The sequence below is a fragment of the Bos grunniens genome, chromosome 12 (genome assembly GCF_055505025.1).
Source record: "Bos grunniens cultivar Pamir isolate PY7600 chromosome 12, Bosgru_T2T1.0, whole genome shotgun sequence".
Taxonomy (NCBI): domain Eukaryota; kingdom Metazoa; phylum Chordata; class Mammalia; order Artiodactyla; family Bovidae; genus Bos; species Bos grunniens.
In genome coordinates, this window is record NC_141176.1 from 93,251,604 (window position 1) to 93,268,865 (window position 17,262).

The window sequence follows — 17,262 nt, forward strand, 5'->3', positions numbered from 1 at the left end:
GGCCCCGGCCCCCCACTGACCCCTGCGGGGCCGGGGCACCAGCGGCCACGACCTACCCGGTGCAGGGGGAGCAGCCCGCGGCCGTGTCCGAGGAGGCCCTGCAGCACAACCAGTGGCCGTTCAGGTAGGCGGACGGGTGGTAGACGGCCAGCCGCTTCTGGTTGCACTGGCTCACCTTGGTAAGGATGTCGATCCAGGCCTTGGCCTCCACGCAGTTGTTGGCCTGGATGTACAGCGCCCGCTCGGGCTGGATGACCTGGAACATCTGAGAGCGGGGAGGGCTCAGGGGAGCGCACGGCAGAGCCCCCGCCTGCACCGTGAGGGCCGCGGCCGGCCGTGCCAACCTGCCCAGGACGTGTGGGAGCGAGGTGAGCGGCGAGGCTTGGCTGGCTCAGCCCTGCTCAGCCGGGCCAGGCGCTGCCTTTCCTGGGCCCCAGGTGCACTGCTGGCCTGCCCCCGGGACGGCCGAAGTGGATGTGGCCGTTACACAAGAGTGCCGGCTTCCCTGGGCCTCCTTCCTTGAGTGAGACAGGTTTTGTGCAAGATATGCCCCAGCAGACCTGTCCATCCTCCCATCTGCGACCCCAGACCGGCTTCGGGACCGGCGCACGTGCTGTTGTCCATGTGGGAGGTGCCCCTCCCAGCCTGCCACTCCAGTGGCCCCTCCTCCGCCCTCCAGGCAGATGTTATGTCCCCCCTGAGGCTTCTCAGAACGTCCACTGCCTTTCCTGTTTATTATTCACTCAACAAACAATACTAAGCCCAAGGCATTGTCCAAAGTTCTGGGGACTCAGTGGCCCAAACAGAGTTTCTGCTCTTGTGAGCGTCTAGACAGCCAGAAAGACAAGAGTGAACTCAGAGCACTTGGGCTGTGTGAAGGAGGAGGCCTAGCGAGAGTCAGGAGAGAACCTCTAGGTAAACGGTCCTCCAGCTGCGATCGGATGGCTCGCCTGGAGTTACCTGAGCTGAGCGGGGACAGTGAGCAGCAGGGGCAAAGGCCCTGGGGCAGCAAGGGCTGGCACCTCCCGGCCGACACAGCCATGCCGCCCACAGAAGGGCAGGGAGGTCGGCAGGCTTGACCCTGGGAGGCTGGACTTGTCAGAGGGCACAGGGGCCAAGAGTTAGAATGTCAAAGTCCAAGGTGGCCTTTGCAAGGTGGGGAGGTGTGCCCAGTGAGGAAAGAGAACAGGATCTGAAGGATCCCCAGAGGAGTTGGACTTCGGGTTCCTGAGTGAATAGCCAAGGCTCCTCTGGCCGGCCCTACCCACACAAGCACCATTGCACAGGCCGCAGACTGCACAATCTACGTACAGCTCCATCCCCGACGGAGGCAACACCCTGGAGGAAGGCACTCAGAGTCCTTTCCTCCTGCTGCCTCCACAGAGGTGGTTCCCGTGGGCTAACTCTGAAGTTAGGAATTTCCTCTAATACTTCTCATAATAGTTCTTCTAATTATTATCATTAAGGAATCACTCTACACCTGACGGAATGAGCGGTTCCGGTTGCTTCAGGGCACGGCTCCACACAGCGTCCCTCCCTGGACGTTGGGAGCAGGCTGTCCCCAGCCCCACCCTGGGGGGACCTGTCACCGGCCTGGGAGGGGCCGCGATGCTGTGCAGACACACACGGCAGGACACGGGCGCTGACATCCCTCAGGCCCACGAACACCTGCCACGAGGCCACGTCCCAGCCCAAGAAATCACCTCAGATCGCCCTGGGGGCGGGGCAGGAAGCCAAGGTGAGGAGCCAGCGCAGGACGAGGGCAGCTGCCTCTGACCATCATCTAGCCAGCAACTAACCCTCTGCAGCCGCGGGGTCGGCCTCAGACCAGACAGAGGCCAGGCAGACCCACCCTGTGCGGCTGGATGCAGCTATGCAAACCAGACCTCCTGCAGGGGCCCAGCGCCGGGGGCCCACGGATGTGGGTGGGCAGACCAGACTTGGCTGAGGCCTGCGAGCCGGGAGAGGGACTGGCAGACACCAGAAGCTCAGCCTGGAGGGGCTTGCGGCAGCAGCTTGGGGCAGCGGCGTGAAGAAGGGGAGGCGGGTCTGGGGCCCCACGGTCGGCCCAGGCCAGTGCCGCCCCCATGTGAGGGGGTGAGCTCCCGGCCAGCTCCAGGCCCTCCTCCTCGGGATGGTCATGGGGGAGTGGTCTCGAGACACGAGGGCGCTCAGTGACCTCGGAGGATGCAGACGCCTAAAGCCTAGAGGGCACCCCACTGAGCCCACCGAGGCCCCAGCAGTGCCCCTAAGGGCACGGGAGGCAACTTGTCTGAACACTGAAACAAAACCCCTCCTCACGGGAGTGTCCTTTGTGCAAAGAGCTCCAGATGACCATCCTCGCTCAGGTCTCCTCAGGGTCCTGCTCAACCAGACCGTCCCCCGAACCATAAACCATGACGACTCAACACATAAGGGGGAACCGACTACACGGAGCCCCTTGCTGCACCTGGCATTTGCTTGGCCTGTGACCACCCTGAGGATGACCATCGTCTGCAGAGGAGGGCGCAGGAGCTGACCGCCCGGCCAGGTGGTCCCTGCCTGCTCCATCTACCTGATGAAGGGGTGTCCTGGCCACCACCTTCCTCAAGGAGACCCCAGTGGGGCCGTCTCTCCATTCACCTAGCCTTCGGGACACGGAGACAAGCCTCAGAGAAGAGAGGCTCAGGCTGGGGCCGCCGAGCAGATGCCCACACTCCTGAGGGGCCTTTGCCCTCTGACGGCTGGATGGCAGGGCCCACACTGTCCGCCACCCTCCCGGTCACACTCAGGGTCTCTTAGGAAGATCAGCGAACCGTGTGTAGGAGTTCAAGTTTTATCTATTAGTATTTACATCCCGTCTGCCTTCAAAAAAGACTGCACACGACTTACGCAAAATGCATCTAATGAAACTGAAAAAATAGAAAAAATATTTAAAAAATTAGGAGGAGAATTAGAGCAGAGAACGGCAGCAGACAGGATAAACAGGACCTAATCAGAGCAGAGAACGGCAGCAGACAGGATAAACAGGACCTAATCAGAGCAGAGAACGGCAGCAGACAGGATAAACAGGAGCTAAGGACGCAGATTTTCTGAGGAATACAGACAACCCAGAAAAGCCCTTGGATCAGGCTCTGGGAAGACAGCTGAGGGAGATGGGACGCAGGGCCAGGACCCCACGGTGCCCTCACGAGGCTGCAGGGACCTGCCCCCCGGAGGCCGGCCCCTCAGACAGCGGGTCGTCCTGGAACCCAGTGTGGACCCTGTGCCCCCTCGGAGCCTCGAAGGGGAACAGGAGGGACGCGGTGACCATGCGGCGGGGATGGGCACGTGTTTCCTCCTCCCCGGCGTGTGGAGGTGCTCACCAGGCAGAACTCAGGCACTATCCCCCACCCCCATGGTCCCCACGGTGTTGGGGGAATAAAGGCAAAGCAGGGGTCCCCAAGCTGTTTGCCAGTGTCCAGATGGCCAGCAGAGGCGGACCTGGGGGAGGTCCATCAGGATGGGGGGCCCCACAGCCTCCACCCAAAGCTGACTTTGAGAGAAACCCCATGGATCCTGGCCGATCCGACAGGCAGGGTAGGCTCTCTGCTTCACGGGTCCAGGAACAGACCAGGACCAGGGAGGGGCAGGGGGTCGGGGGGGCTGGGGGGTAGGGGCTGGGACTCACGTTCTTCATCTTGAAGGACTCCTCCTCCAGCGGCTCCACGGCCAGGATGTTCTCGATGGGAATACTGTAGAGAGGTGGGTCCCCTGCGGCAGAGCACGCCGTGAGTGCCAGGAGGGGCTGGTCTCCCTGCAGGTCTCCCCGCAGGCTCCCACAGGCCTCGAGTCCCCTGGAGATGCCCACCATCCAGACCACGCCACCCACATGGGACAAGAGTGTCCGTCCCGAGACCTTGACCCCCCACACTCAGCCATGGAGGGCCAACCGCTCCCCACGCCACCCAGGCCACCCTCTTGGAGCCCCCGCCTTCCGTGTAAGGAAGTGCTCACCCCAAAAGCAACCTGGACCCCACGGGGCCCAAGATGAGGCTCTGGTCCCTTGGAATAAAATATGTGAAAACAAGTAAAAAGTGACCTTTTCTTGTTACCTTTGCTTTTCTGGTAGGTAAATTCATGGTTTGTCAGGCGGAACCATCTTTTCTTAAAATTCTTCATCCCAAATCGTTTTCTCCCTTGTGCCCTCTTAATCATGAACCTGTCGTGAACAGGACAGTCTGGTGGGTGAGCGGCTGAGGGCTGGGCCAAGGCACCTGCCTGCCTGCCCCCGCAGGCCAAAGTCACAAAATCAGAACAGCTCACCAATTCCACTCCTGTGACATTTGATGCAGACTATGGGGTTTCAGTATCTTATTTCCAAGGGACAGGATTTAAGAATCAGAAGATGAAGGCCTCTACTTTTGAAAAGTTTAGCCCCTGTGCTGGTGTCGACTATCAACCTCAGGTTGCGAGTTGCTGACAACTCTGGTCTACCAGAGCTCCAACAAGGAGCCCCGCCTCCTGCCCTGAAAACGTGGACTAAAGGTGCCCCCAGAGCCAGTGTGGCAGTAGGTCCCAGCCCCGCAAGCGTGTTCTGGAGGCAGAGACAGCAGAAAGCCAGCTGCTCTGGGCTGCGTCCTGTGCTCTGAGCCCCGGCGGGGGACGCTTCTGCCTGGGGGGCTGATGGAGGGCAAGGGGCCCTCAGACTCTGCTGCCTGGGGGGCTGATGGAGGGCAGGGGGCCCTCAGACTCTGGTGAGGGAGCCACCGGGCAGAAGCCTCTGACTACTCGGGGGCCATTCAGTCTCCTCCCACTCCCTGCCCACAGACGGGCATTCCTCCCCTCGCAGCCTCAGCGGACAACAAGCACAGGGGAGCAGCCCTGATGTGTCTCAGAGCCACAGACCAAGGCCCCAGGCAGCTCTGGACGCCCCTGGCCCTGCGGGCAGGCCCCCTGCCCCTGAGCCTCCCTCCCGCCACCTCACCCTTCCTTAAGCAGGATGGGCTGCTGCACGCTCTTGGGGTCTCTCCTCCCGGAGGATGAGATCAAATCCAGGAACTGAAGTGGGACAGAAAGCAGACAGTTAAGGGGAAACTGTGAGAACTGCCCAGGCACCCTGTGTCTCCTCCTGCAGCCAGAGAAGAGGTGGGTCTGAGCGCGGGTGCAGGTAGAGCCCCTCAGGGAACCACAGAGGCCGGGCACCCCGCCGAGCCCACCCCTCCTGGGAAGGTCTCCCGCACCCAGAGCCGCTGCTGCTCCTGAGAGCTGCCAGGCCCCAGGTGACTTGGGGAGGTTCACCCTCCCCTCTCCCCGAGCTCGAAGCCGCTCCGGCTCCCTCCCACCTCTGGGTTTGGCCCCCGCAGGGCCTCCCTGCTCAGCTCGGCCTCCCACGAGTGACCCACCTCGGCCTCTGTGAGTCTGGGTAATTGATGCTGAGACTTACGTTTTTCACCGCATCAGCGTACTTCTGTTCATTGAAGAATTCGTAGAATGCAGCCATGTAGGACTCCTTAAAACTGGCCTAAGACAGAAAAGGTCACTTAAACGAAGCCTGAGGTCGCTTGGCCCAAACCTGAAAGGCCTGGAGCGTGGACGTGACGAGCCTCAGCTCGGAGCTGACCACAGGGGGCTGGCATCTCCTCCCAGCAGCGTGAAGTGCAGGCACCCCTGCTGCTGAGGCCCGCCGCACACCACAGGAGGGGCTCCACTCAAGCTATGCTTCAAATGCCAACTACACAGGGTCCTGGTCCTGGGTGAGACCTGTTACGCATGACTCAACACCCTTCACGGGCATGTGGCTCCCAGATGCGTTGCTGGGATGGGGAGGTTCTCACTTTCAGAAGTCAGGTCAACGGCAGGAGGAACCTGGGGGCCTCTGTCCACATGAGTCATTTTATTACAAGGGGGTCTGTGTGGACCTCAGCCCGGCAGGGGCCTGCTCATTGCTTTGGCTGACAGATGCTGGGCTGATGGACGGACAGAGTGTGGGGCTTTGGCCTGCTTCTGTGTATGTCACTTACGTTCCGAGAAAGCTGACTGGCCTGCAGGGGCTGCTGTGTGCAGGGCCGGAGGCTGGGGGCATGCAGGGCCGTGAACATAGGAGAGCAGGGGCTGCTGTCTGCAGGGCCGGGGGCGGGGGGCACACGGGGCCGTGAACTCAGGAGAAGGGCAGGGGCGGGGGCCCTGTGAGTCGCGGCTCAACCCTTTCCCAGCAGAGCCCGACGGGCCCGCCTCCGAGGAGAGGCCGTGCCACTGGCCCCCGCACAGCTGCCCTCACGTACAGACTTCCCGGCCCCACACGCCAGTCTCGAGGGAGCCCGGTGAAGGGAAGATGGATGAGCGCGGGCCTGGGGAAGGAGCGGCTGCCTCTAGCTGTGTGTGGACAAGGCTTTGGTCACTGGGCGGCACCCCAACTTCCTTAAAACGCTCAGGCTGAGAACGCCCAGCTGTGCAGTGGGGCTGGGCAGTGTCTGTGCCAAGGGCACACGTCTACGGATCCACATACAGCAGTGGAAGTGCCAGCCACTTACAGGGGACAGTCAGCACGCACAGGTGACGTCACAGCCCAACAGGACGGCCACTGTATACGGTGACGTGACATCACTGCCCACGGGGGACGTCACACCTTCAGGTGATGCCACTGCCACCTGCTGTTACCCTGCTCCTCCCAAAGGCGCTCTTACAGCCTCGCGTGGGGAGGCCAGGCTGCGACCCTCCTCACCCTATTACTCCACGTCCTCCTTTGGGGAGGCCAGGCTGCGACCCTCCTCACCCTATTACTCCACGTCCTCCTTCGTGTTGGAAAGGGAATTAAAGCCAGTGACTCACAGACTTGGACTTGGACAGGCTGCCCAGAGTCTGAATGGCCTTCGAAACAAGTGTCAGCGTCCTCGACGTCTGTGGGTCCTGCCAGAGACGGGAGGTGACAGTCTCTCAGACAAGTTGTGACTGAGCCCAGCACTGCCACCAACAAAAGGAAGGACACCCCTAAAAGCTGTGCTGTCACGAGTGTCATCCGTGAGGGAGCAGCTAAGCCCAGAAGTGCTGGATTCACAGGTCCCTGGAGACCCTCGGCCTGTCCAGTCTGGGAACTGCTAAAGAGGCGGGCCCTCGGGCCACCCACACCCAGTGCTGCCAGCCAAGGGGATCTCTGGCCATGTCTCCCAGGACCCTGCCCAGGGGCCCCTCGCCCCCAACACGGCTCACAGGCTGGACTCAAACCCAGGAATGGGCCATCACCCTGGGCTTTCCACCAAGCGCGGGGGCCGCCTGGCACTTTGTCCATGAGGGCGTGGGCCTCGCTCATGGTCATGGAGGGAGTTCAAAAGTCCATGCTGACTACCTGGCCTGAATGATGACTGAATATACCCAAGGTCAGGAACACTCTGTCTTCCCATGGAGGGCGGGGTGGAGTAAGCCCTCAGCTGAAGCCCTGGTCACACCATCCAATGGTTTTAATGACATGACTTAGATCAGAATGTCTCAGCACCTCCCCGAGATAAGGACTTGAGGGCCTGTGGCTTATCCATAATCCAGTCATCACGTGGAGCTGTCTCTGCACCTTCCCCTACTCGGCTAGCAGCACCTTCCCTAACCCTTCCTGGTCCAGGGGGCGGGACGGGTCAGGGCAGCAGGACGGGTCAGGAGGGCTGGGCGGGTCAGGGCGGCTGCGAGGGTCAGGGCGGCTGGGGGTGGTTAGGAGGGCGGGACGGTCAGGAGGGCTGGGCGGGTCAGGGTGGCTGGCCAGGTCTGGCTGACTAGTGCTCTGTGCTGTGTTTGAGGCTCACTCACCGTGTGGTGGGGCGTGAGCTGGAAGAGGTTGGGGGACAGGATGGCTGGAGCGAAGAACCGCAGGAAAATGAAGCTGCTCACAGCTGTGTACCGCACGTCCAGGTCATCTGTGGTGGAGACAGACAGACTCGTCTGGGCTTCTGGAGCCATAGGGAGAAACCGGGCCAGGGAAGAAAACGGGAGCCACTGGGACAAAGCTCAGCTGCGAGCTGTGATTCCCCAGGCAGCGCTGGGGCCTGGCTCCCCCAGGGGCGGGTGTAGACAGGGGAGTGTAGATGGGGGAGGTGCGAGCTGGGGGGTGCAGACAGGGAGCCCTCCACGCTGGTGGCTGACCCCTCCCAGCAGCAACGGCTGGAGCCCTAACCCTGATGGGACCTGAGAGTCCTCTGCGGCCTGGAGGCCTCTCCACAAGGGGCCCACGAGCACTCACCCTGGAAGCGCTTGGCGGCTGCCTCCCGCAGGGAGAAAAAGATGTCACACATGACGGTGGGGCAGCTCACCCCCGATTTGGTGATGACGCTGAACACGCGGTCCACAAACTGCCGCAGGTTCTCCTGCAAAGGCAGAGGGCAGTGCCGGCTGCACCCAGCCCTCCCGGGGCTGCGGAGCCGGCCACTCACCCAGGGCCCTCGGGCAACAGGCTTCCCACCACGGGTCAGGGCCAGCGTGCTGTGGAGTCCAGACCCTGCATCCAACCAGGGAGGGCGGAGGGGCGCATTGTGGCCCTGCCCCTGCTGACCAAGGGCCCATAGACCGCACCACGGGATGTGACCTCCGAAGGCCAGGACCCCTCTGGGCTCTTTAGAGGCACAGACAGTGTGATCCGCGGGCCGGGCCTGGAGCAGGGTGTGGCGGCTGGTGCTGGGTGGCTCCCACAGCCCCGCCCGTCCCGAGCGCGTGGCAGGGCGCGTGGGTCTCACCATGTTGCTCTCTAGGCTCTCGCCGTCCTTCAGCCTCACGGGGTCAATTTCACAGGACTTATGACTCTGGCAAATCTACAAAGAGCGTTCAGGACAAGCCACATGTGAACTGAACTGGGGCCCAGGTGGGCGGAGATCCTATGAGCTCCTCACGGCGCCCTCAGGGCCCGGCTCACGCCTCAGGGTGCCCTCAGGGCTCGGTTCACAGAGCAAACCGGAATCTAGCCTCCATCCTCTCAAAGCAAAGGACCCGTTTCTTGTTAAACTGTGCTGAGGAAATGCCCTTCCCAGAAAGGGGACCCAGAGGAATGGCCTCCAGGACCGGGGAGGGAGGTGTCCTCCCTGGGTCCTCCTGTATGAGCAGAACAATGGACTTTCTGAAGTATTTTTTTAATTTGAAAAATGAGGGAGACTCTGGGATGCTTGGAGGCACCCTCGGGAGGCTGGTAGGCTGGTGTGGCGGCGACAGCTCTGGGTTCCGGGGGCACCCAGCCTCCCCTCCTGCGGGCCCTCACCTCCTCTATGGTGGGTTTCAGGGTGACGTGTAGGTACTGCATGCCTGCCAGCTTCATCGTCTCATCGATGCACTTGGATGTCAGCGAGTTCCCTCGGAAGATCGTATTGGGGTCCCTAGAAAACAGCATGGATAGGGAGGTGTCCAGGGAGTGGGGGGCTGCCCTGACCAACGAATGCCTTGCAGCACCCAGAGGTCCAGGCCTGCCTGCTGCATAACTAACCCCCCACCACTATGGCCACCACGGGGCCCCCAGGGCCCTGCACTTCAAGAGCCACATCTGGTCTTCAGGGACTCATGACAGCCCCAGGGGCAAAGGGTGTCTTCGCCACATCTCCACAGACACGTATGGATCTTTCTGAGCTGTTGGTCCCAGCAGAGCCCACCTCCCAGAACAGTGGCAGGCCCTGGGGAGCAGGGACCCGGCCCCTGACGCAGGCTTCTTGCTGACCCCGCAGCCCCGACCTTGGAACTGAGCTTCCCCCAGGCACCCAGCTCCCCGCTCGCCTGCCCCCCCCACACCTCGTTCCCAGGACGAAAGGCACAGTTGTGAAAGAGCCAGAGTGTTGGTGAAGTCCGCGTGGCTCCCTCCAGCTCCCTGGGCCCCCGCCCTGCCCCAGGACCCCAGAGGGTCTCAGGCCCAGCTGGCACTCACTGGGTCCTGCGGACCTCGGCGCTGGCGATGGCGCTGATGAAGGGCACCACCCGGCCGTAATGCAGGAAGAGCCGCACCAGCGGGATGGCCGCCTCCTGCTTCTCCCTGCAGACCTCGCCCAGGATGTGGGCCGCCGATGCGGAGACAGGCTGGGGCAGGGTGCGGGAAGTGAGCCCTTGCCTGCCAGCCCACTCCAGGAGCCACACCCACCACCCACACGCAGCACCAGCCGCTGTGCAGAGAACCCGCCCGCGACTCTGGGGTCACAGTCAGAGAAACCGCAAGTCTCGGGCCTGATGGGTTCCCGTGGCTCTTGTGTGGAGGGTGGGGGTCCCCGTGGCTCTCGTGTGGGGGTCCCCGTGGCTTTTGTGTGGGGGTGGGGGTTCCTGTGGCTCTCGTGTGGGGTTGTGGGGTTCCCGTGGCTCTCGTGTGGGGGCATGGGGTTCCCATGGCTCTCGTGTGGAGGGTGGGGGTCCCTGTGGCTCTCGTGTGGGGGTGTGGGGGTCCCCGTGGCTTTTGTGTGGGGAGTGGGGGTTCCTGTGGCTCTCGTGTGGGGTGTATGATTCCTGTGGCTCCCATGGGGGATGTGGGGTTCCCGTGGCTCTCATGTAGGTGTGGCAGTTCCCGTGGCTCTCGTGTGGGGGCGTGGGGTTCCCGTGGCTCTCGTGTGGAGGGTGGGGGTCCCCATGGCTCTCGTGTGGAGGGTGGGGGTCCCCGTGGCTCTCGTGTGGAGGGTGGGGGTCCCCGTGGCTCTCGTGTGGGGGTGTGGGGGTCCCCGTGGCTTTTGTGTGGGGAGTGGGGGTTCCTGTGGCTCTCGTGTGGGGTTGTGGGGTTCCCGTGGCTCTCATATAGGTGTGGCAGTTCCCGTGGCTCTCCTGTGGGGGTGTGGGGTTCCCATGGCTCTTGTGTGAGGTGTGGGGTTTCCCGTGGCTCACATGTGGGGGTGTGGGGTTCCCATGGCTCACATGTTGGGGTGTGGGGGTCCCGTGGCTCTCCTGTGGGGGTGTGGGGTTCCCGTGGCTCTTGTGTGAGGTGTGGGGTTTCCCGTGGCTCACATGTGGGGGTGTGGGGTTCCCATGGCTCACATGTTGGGGTGTGGGGGTCCCGTGGCTCTCCTGTGGGGGTGTGGGGTTCCCGTGGCTCTTGTGTGAGGTGTGGGGTTTCCCGTGGCTCACATGTGGGGGTGTGGGGTTCCCATGGCTCACATGTTGGGGTGTGGGGGTCCCGTGGCTCTCCTGTGGGGGTGTGGGGTTCCCGTGGCTCTTGTGTGAGGTGTGGGGTTTCCCGTGGCTCACATGTGGGGGTGTGGGGTTCCCATGGCTCACATGTTGGGGTGTGGGGGTCCCGTGGCTCTCCTGTGGGGGTGTGGGGTTCCCATGGCTCTTGTGTGAGGTATGGGGTTTCCCGTGGCTCACATGTGGGGGTGTGGGGTTCCCATGGCTCACATGTGGGGGTGTGGGGTTCCCGTGGCTCACATGTGGGGGTGTGGGGTTCCCAAGGCTCTCGTGTGGGGGTGTGGGGGTTCCCATGGCTCTCCTGTGGTGGTGTGGGGGTTCCTGTGGCTCTTGTGTGGGGTGTACGATTCCTGGGGCTCCCATGGGGGATGTGGGGTTCCCATGGCTCCTGTGTGGGCTATGGGGCTCCCATGGCTCTCCTGTGGGCTGTGGGGTCCCCACCCCCAGTAAAGGGAGACACAGACGGTCCTGAGCACTAGGCAGGCTGGGAGGTCCAGGCTGAGGGGCGGGGGTGGGGGGAGGCTGCCAGGTGCCGGGTGGAGGCGGGCAGGGCCATGGGGGGGCCATGCAGGTACCTCCACATCCGCTGACTTCAGCAGCAGGTCCCTCAGGGGGCTGTAGTAGTCGGAGGAGAAAACATGGTCTTCCGTGTAGACCACATTCAAGCGCAGGGAGCCCAGATCCCCTGGCTTTAAGCTCTTGCTGCCGTTGTCCCGAGGCTGAAGGAAGTACCTGGTGCGGGACCCACGGACAGGCGGCATGAGGCCGCCGCTCCCCAGGGACCCTGCCACAGCGGTCCTCCTGACACGGGTTGGGTCAGCGTCTGAGGCGAGGGGTCTTGTGGACACTCTGCAGGACACCCCCTCCGCATCCCCACCCTTCAGTGGCTGCCCCCGACCCCTCCCACAGAGTCCCTGCACCTGGAGAGTCCCCCACCTGATGCCCCCAGAGTCTGCATGGGGGACAAGCCCCCATGGTCGCTCACTTTGGGCTGATCACAGAGCCACAGACTCAGAAGAGGGTGTGGGAGTGGGAGGAACAGGCAGGGCCGTGAGCAGTGCAGGAGACTGCAATAAAACCATTTACCCTGGAGACTGACCCTGGAAAATGGCCATCACTGAGCAGCCCCGGGTGGAGAGACCCTCAGGAATGGACGTTAGTGGGGAGGGAGGGCTTGTACTATGGGCTGGGTGGCCCCAGGCACAGGGGCACCCAGCGGTGCTCCTGACGGATACCCTTGTCCTCCCAGCCTATCCGTGGCCTTGCAGCACCCAGCTGCCCTGAGCGCCCATGCCAGGCAGCCTGAGGTATGAAGCAGCTGAGCCACTGACCACCAGCAGGCCTCCCGTCCAGCCCCATCCCAAGGCCAGGCTATTGGTCAAGCAGGGCCGCCTGGGAACCGAAACAGGAATTCCAGTTTCCTGGGACGGACGCTCCCTGGGCACAGCACCGTCTGCCCACATGCTCACAGGTGAGTGGGCTCTGGGGTGAGGTGTGAGGCGAGTGATCTGCGCCTGCCCCCACCCCAGTGGTGGGACAGGGCGGTGAAGCCACTGTCAGGGCTGCTGGGCCGTGGGGGCCTCACCAGGCTTCGTGGGGGCTGGACTGCCGCAGCACCTTCAGCGGGACCCTCAGCTCCCCCAGGAACTCGTCCCCGAACTTCAGGTTGCTGGCGTTCCACAGGTCCACCCTGGAAGGCAGAAGGCATGGGGCCTCTTACCAGGAGGCCAGGCAATGGGAGCCCTGAAGCCCAGAGCTGGGGCAGGACAGGCCCACAGGCCACTCTGAGCACAGCTGAAGCCTGAGATCCAAGCGCTCAGGCCCTTGGAGGGGGAGTGGCTCGCCCAAAGCCCCAGCCCATGGCTTGTTGCTATGTGGAGGCTGGGCTTGCAGGACAGAACCCAGACTGCCCCCAACTGAGTGTCAGAACCTCAGGCTTCAAGGGAAGTCCTGACCCACAGGAAAGCAAACTTAAACGGTGTCAAATCTAGAGAAGCCCTATGGTTCTCATGAGCATGGTGGTCAGACCCACTGTGGCCACCCCAGACTCAGGCTTATGATCTGTCCCCAGACACAGGGGGTGGAGCTGCAGCCACAGAGGCAAGAGGGCTGGCGAGGCCCAGAGGGATGCCGGACCTTGCGCTAGAGGCCCCACTGCGGGGCCCTGAAGCAGTGGAACTGTGTGCCAGGCCAGGCCTCACACAGAGAGGGGCTTGGAACCTTTGCACTGCACCCAGGAAGACACTGCAAAGTAGACACAGACCATGTGTCCTCCAGCCACCTCCCAGCATCCTCGTGCTAAAATGATCCAGAAAACTGAGGTTCCTGTCTGTAGATGAGACAGTTACATCTTAGGTAGGTTGGCAAGGAGTCCGGGGCCCTCGAGGAGGAGAAAGGGACAGACATTTTTTTCTACATTGCTTTGTCTTAGTCACGTAAGACATTTTTTCTTAAACTCTGAGTTGTTATGACAACAATCTTTAAGACTAACTTTTTACACAACCATACAGAACAATTCATCTTGCTCAAAGGTATGTTTTTCCTTAAGCTCTGTACTAATGATTATATAACAACGATACCTTGCTCAAGGACATGTTTCTTCCTTCTAACAGGAACCTTCTGACTAACCTTGCTATCTTAAGAGTACGCTGTGGGAGTGGGTCTGGCTAAAGTACTTAAAGCTTTGATCAGACTAGCGAGGGGGTACTCCCCATCCCCCTTCTGATGTCTGTGTCAGAAGCTTTCTCTCTCCTTTTTCACTGTAGTAGAACTCGTGCCACACAGAGCTCTGAGTGATCAAGCCTGGTCCCGGGTCCTGAAGCTGAATCTTTGGAGGTCGCGATCCAACACCGTTCAGCATAAGCTTCATGGGTGTCGCCCAGTTTCCAAACACAGCACAAGGGCCCAGCAGGCGGCAGGAGCCCAAGCGTACTGCCTGGGAATCTTGACCCCAAATGCCCTCACGCACCGGATTTCCAGTTTGTCCACATCCTCGTCCTCGAAGTCGAAGTGGGACTTGCGGCTGTAGCTGCAGGGCCTGGTCACCTGCGGGCACGGAGAGCGAGCGTCAGGCCTCCGCTGCCCCTGGCTCCTGGCTCACTCCTGCACAGCCTGCAGATGCACCCCATGAGGGAGAGCTGGCCTCCTTTTCCTCCTGGCTACAACAAGCACATCCCAGGACGGCACAGTTTCTTCACCCAGGCTCTCAGGCTGTGCCTCCAGGCCTCCACAGCCGCCCAATGAGGCCACCGTTGCCCATCCTTTTGAGGGCCCAGGTGGAAGAGGCCAGTGACCCCCGCACATCCTGACCCATCCCTCCAAGTTCATTTGCAAAGTCCCCTTACACCTTTCCACCCTAGCATTTCGTTTCCTACAGCTCCAGTGCTCCATGTACACCCTTACCAGCCCCACTCCAGAAACCCTGCCCACTGCCTCTTGGAGGGTGGTGCACCCATTCTGCTCTGGGAGCCCCAATGCCGTGGTCGCCACATAAGGGCACGGCTGCTCCGCCCTCCCCGCGCTGGGCAGTGAACCATGGAGATGGGAGCGAGACCCTCATGCTCACCTATGGTGGCCTTTGTAGGGGGACAATGGCCTCTCGAGCATTACTGGGGCTGGCACCTCTGAGCCAGTGGTTGGCAGTTCTGTGCCAGCCTGGCCCTCACCCACCAGCCAACTGGTGGTTCTGGTTCTAAGGGGCTCTTGTTTGAATGCACTACTTCCACCCCCAAAACCCTCACTACTTGTGGTGAAACAAGCCTCTCTCTGCTGCTCAGGGGAGACTGGGTGGAGCAAAAAAAAAAAAAATCAAGCCAGCCAAAAAACCCCAAGGTCTTGGTAATTTGGAAAGTATTGATTTGCCAGCATTCAACACAAAACTGGGTCAAACTGGAAGCAGCACACAGCCTTTCCGCCCAGGGAAGGAAGGAGGTCCTGGGGGTTCACACTGCAGAGTGGGAGGGACTCCAGGTGAGGGACAGCACCCCAAAACTCTCCGCGGCAGTGACCAAGGGCCCTTTTGCCAAAGACCCCGGGGTGTGGGTATCGATTGTGTTTGTGCCACTGAAACACCGACCTCAAAATAAAACACTTCATCAAACTGGGGGTTGTTGGTCTTCTTCTTCACCTTCGTCTTCTTCGCTTCTGACCTGCATTCGAGGGGAAGGATCGGATGGAAAACACTGTGATTCCACCAAGGCTGGGCCACCCGGCCCTCCAGGGCACAGACCACCCAGCCTTCTAGGGCACAGACCACCCGGCCAGCCTCCAGGGCACAGACCACCTGGCCCTCCGGGGCACAGATCACCCAGCCCTCCAGGGCACAGACCACCTGGCCGGCCCTCCAGGGCACAGACCACCCGGCCTCAACCACCAGCGGCTGTGTCTCCAGCACCAGATGGTATGCAAATCGGGACCCTTTACTGAGCCAGAAACACCCACATGAAGAACAGGAAGGCTTTCTTCTTACAGACTTCAGGCCATGAAGGAAACAGAAGGAAGTGAGGCCTTCACAGCCTGCCTGGCCCACCCGCTTTCAGGAGGGAAGCCCCACCTCAGCGACCTCGCCCACCCTGCAGCTGAGGCTGTACTTGCCTGCATGGTCCCGCCAGGGTCACGGTGGCATAGGGGTCACACTGCCCGTTCACGATGGGGAGGCCCTGGCACTCGAGGATGCTGAGGAGAGAAGTGGAGGTCAGGAGGGCATCTGAGGCCCAGGGGCCATCTCACAGCCGCCCTGAGGTCTGGCAGAGCAGTCGTCTCAACAGCTCAGGCCAAGAGCCACAAGTCCCTGCAAAGCACGCCCCAGGCTCCCGTCTAGTAAACAGAGATGGACAGCTGGTCAGCGGGCAGCAAGCACCTGGGGGCAAGAGGAAGCGTGTGTGCACCAGGGGAGGACAGACACACTTCCAGTGTTGGCTGGAAACAAAGCACAGCATAGGAGTTGAGGGTCGTGTTTACGTGGTGGGCTTTCTGAGGACCTAGCCCAGGATGCAGTGTCTCAGACGGCTCTGAACAGGTGAGAGGCGCCAGGGTACACAGGAGCGCCTGTGACCAAGGCCAGGTGGTCGGAACATCGAAAGGCCACTGTTAACTAAACCCAGACACCCCGGGTTAAGGAGTTTAGTGCTTTTCCACACACAGGAAGATACGCGCGGGAGTCTGGGCTCACTGAGATCATTCCTCTGATGGGCATCTCCGCTCTCTGAGGCCAGAGTCCTGGACTGTCCACCCTGAGACCCTTGTGGGGAGGCTCTGCTGGGGGCGGCTGCAGTGGCTGCTGGCTTGGAGGTGCAAAGCCCTCTGTTTATGATACGGCAGGTGACGTTCTCTGTCCGCAGTGCAGAGTTTCCAAGGCGAATCTCCTGCCTTCCGACCCCAGGAGCTCGAGAGAGGTCTACGCAGCCCTGTCAGGCAGGAAGCAGGACTCGGTCTCTGCTCTTGGGGGCCTGAGGGCCCAGCACGGCAGGGGCTCCCAGCCCTGGCCTGTGTGCTGCCTCCAACGTGCTCCTCGGGCAGGGAAATCCCATCTCAGGCTTTGCTCCATCAACTGCTCTGGCTCCTGGCTCCCTTTGGGTCTGGACCGTGGTCCACCAGCTCTTGGACTGCCCTTGTCCATCACCTGTCGCCCTGGTCTGTTGCTGGACAGGCCTTGTTCCTGCTTGAACTCCTGGCTGGATGCTGTGAGCCTCACATTTTTGGTGCCCGGGTTCTGGGCCCCTCTGCCATCAGAGGCTGTGGTCTCGTTTGAAGAGACTGCTCTGCAGCTCTGTCCGGGAGGTGCTGGTGGCCTCATCTGGGGACAGTTTGGTCTGCTGAGTGTTCGAGTGAGAGTGTGCTCTCCACTGGGCTGGGGGAGACTCTAATGACCCCCAGCTCTGCAGCCCCTTTGCCCTCAGCCTTCTTGCCCACCTGGTCCTGAGGGGCTCCACCCCGTCCATTCGTGCAGGTCCAGGGAGTGCCACCAAGTGCGCTGCCCCACAGAAGACGCCCTGGCTCCGTGTCTCTTCTCACTCGCCCTGGGCTCTGCTGGGGGAGCTCGCTGGCTGTCACCAACGCACGTCTGGGACAAAAGTGGGCCTGTGGTGACCTCGTCTGCTTCCTCCCGTGGGGGCCGCCCCCATCCGCATGGCTGGTGCAGACGGCGTCAGCTCTTGGTTCTTTGAGGTGAGAGAAGGCACGTGTCCC

The 17,262-nt window shown here is 61.6% G+C and overlaps 1 protein-coding gene and 1 long non-coding RNA gene across 5 annotated transcripts in view; both read right to left on the reverse strand.

Moving 5' to 3' along the window:
• RASA3 (RAS p21 protein activator 3) overlaps positions 1-17,262 on the reverse strand; it is an 82,555-nt gene that overhangs the window by 7,470 nt on the left and 57,823 nt on the right. For all 4 annotated transcript variants that reach the window (XM_086328733.1, XM_086328734.1, XM_086328732.1 and 1 more), the window contains 16 exons: positions 15,670-15,750; positions 15,152-15,224; positions 14,045-14,121; positions 12,662-12,766; positions 11,652-11,808; positions 9,842-9,990; positions 9,188-9,302; positions 8,673-8,747; positions 8,183-8,306; positions 7,753-7,859; positions 6,790-6,867; positions 5,405-5,482; positions 4,946-5,019; positions 4,074-4,180; positions 3,650-3,732; positions 57-265 (listed from right to left, as the gene is read on the reverse strand). In XM_086328733.1, the coding sequence (XP_086184859.1) occupies positions 57-265; positions 3,650-3,732; positions 4,074-4,180; positions 4,946-5,019; positions 5,405-5,482; positions 6,790-6,867; positions 7,753-7,859; positions 8,183-8,306; positions 8,673-8,747; positions 9,188-9,302; positions 9,842-9,990; positions 11,652-11,808; positions 12,662-12,766; positions 14,045-14,121; positions 15,152-15,224; positions 15,670-15,750 (1,692 nt within the window). The remainder of the gene's footprint in view (positions 1-56; positions 266-3,649; positions 3,733-4,073; positions 4,181-4,945; positions 5,020-5,404; positions 5,483-6,789; positions 6,868-7,752; positions 7,860-8,182; positions 8,307-8,672; positions 8,748-9,187; positions 9,303-9,841; positions 9,991-11,651; positions 11,809-12,661; positions 12,767-14,044; positions 14,122-15,151; positions 15,225-15,669; positions 15,751-17,262) is intronic.
• Positions 2,806-3,119, reverse strand: LOC147362125 (uncharacterized). Its single transcript, XR_015137779.1, has 2 exons — positions 3,013-3,119; positions 2,806-2,970 (listed from the first exon to the last, which is right to left on the reverse strand). It is a non-coding gene; the product is annotated as an uncharacterized LOC147362125 (long non-coding RNA).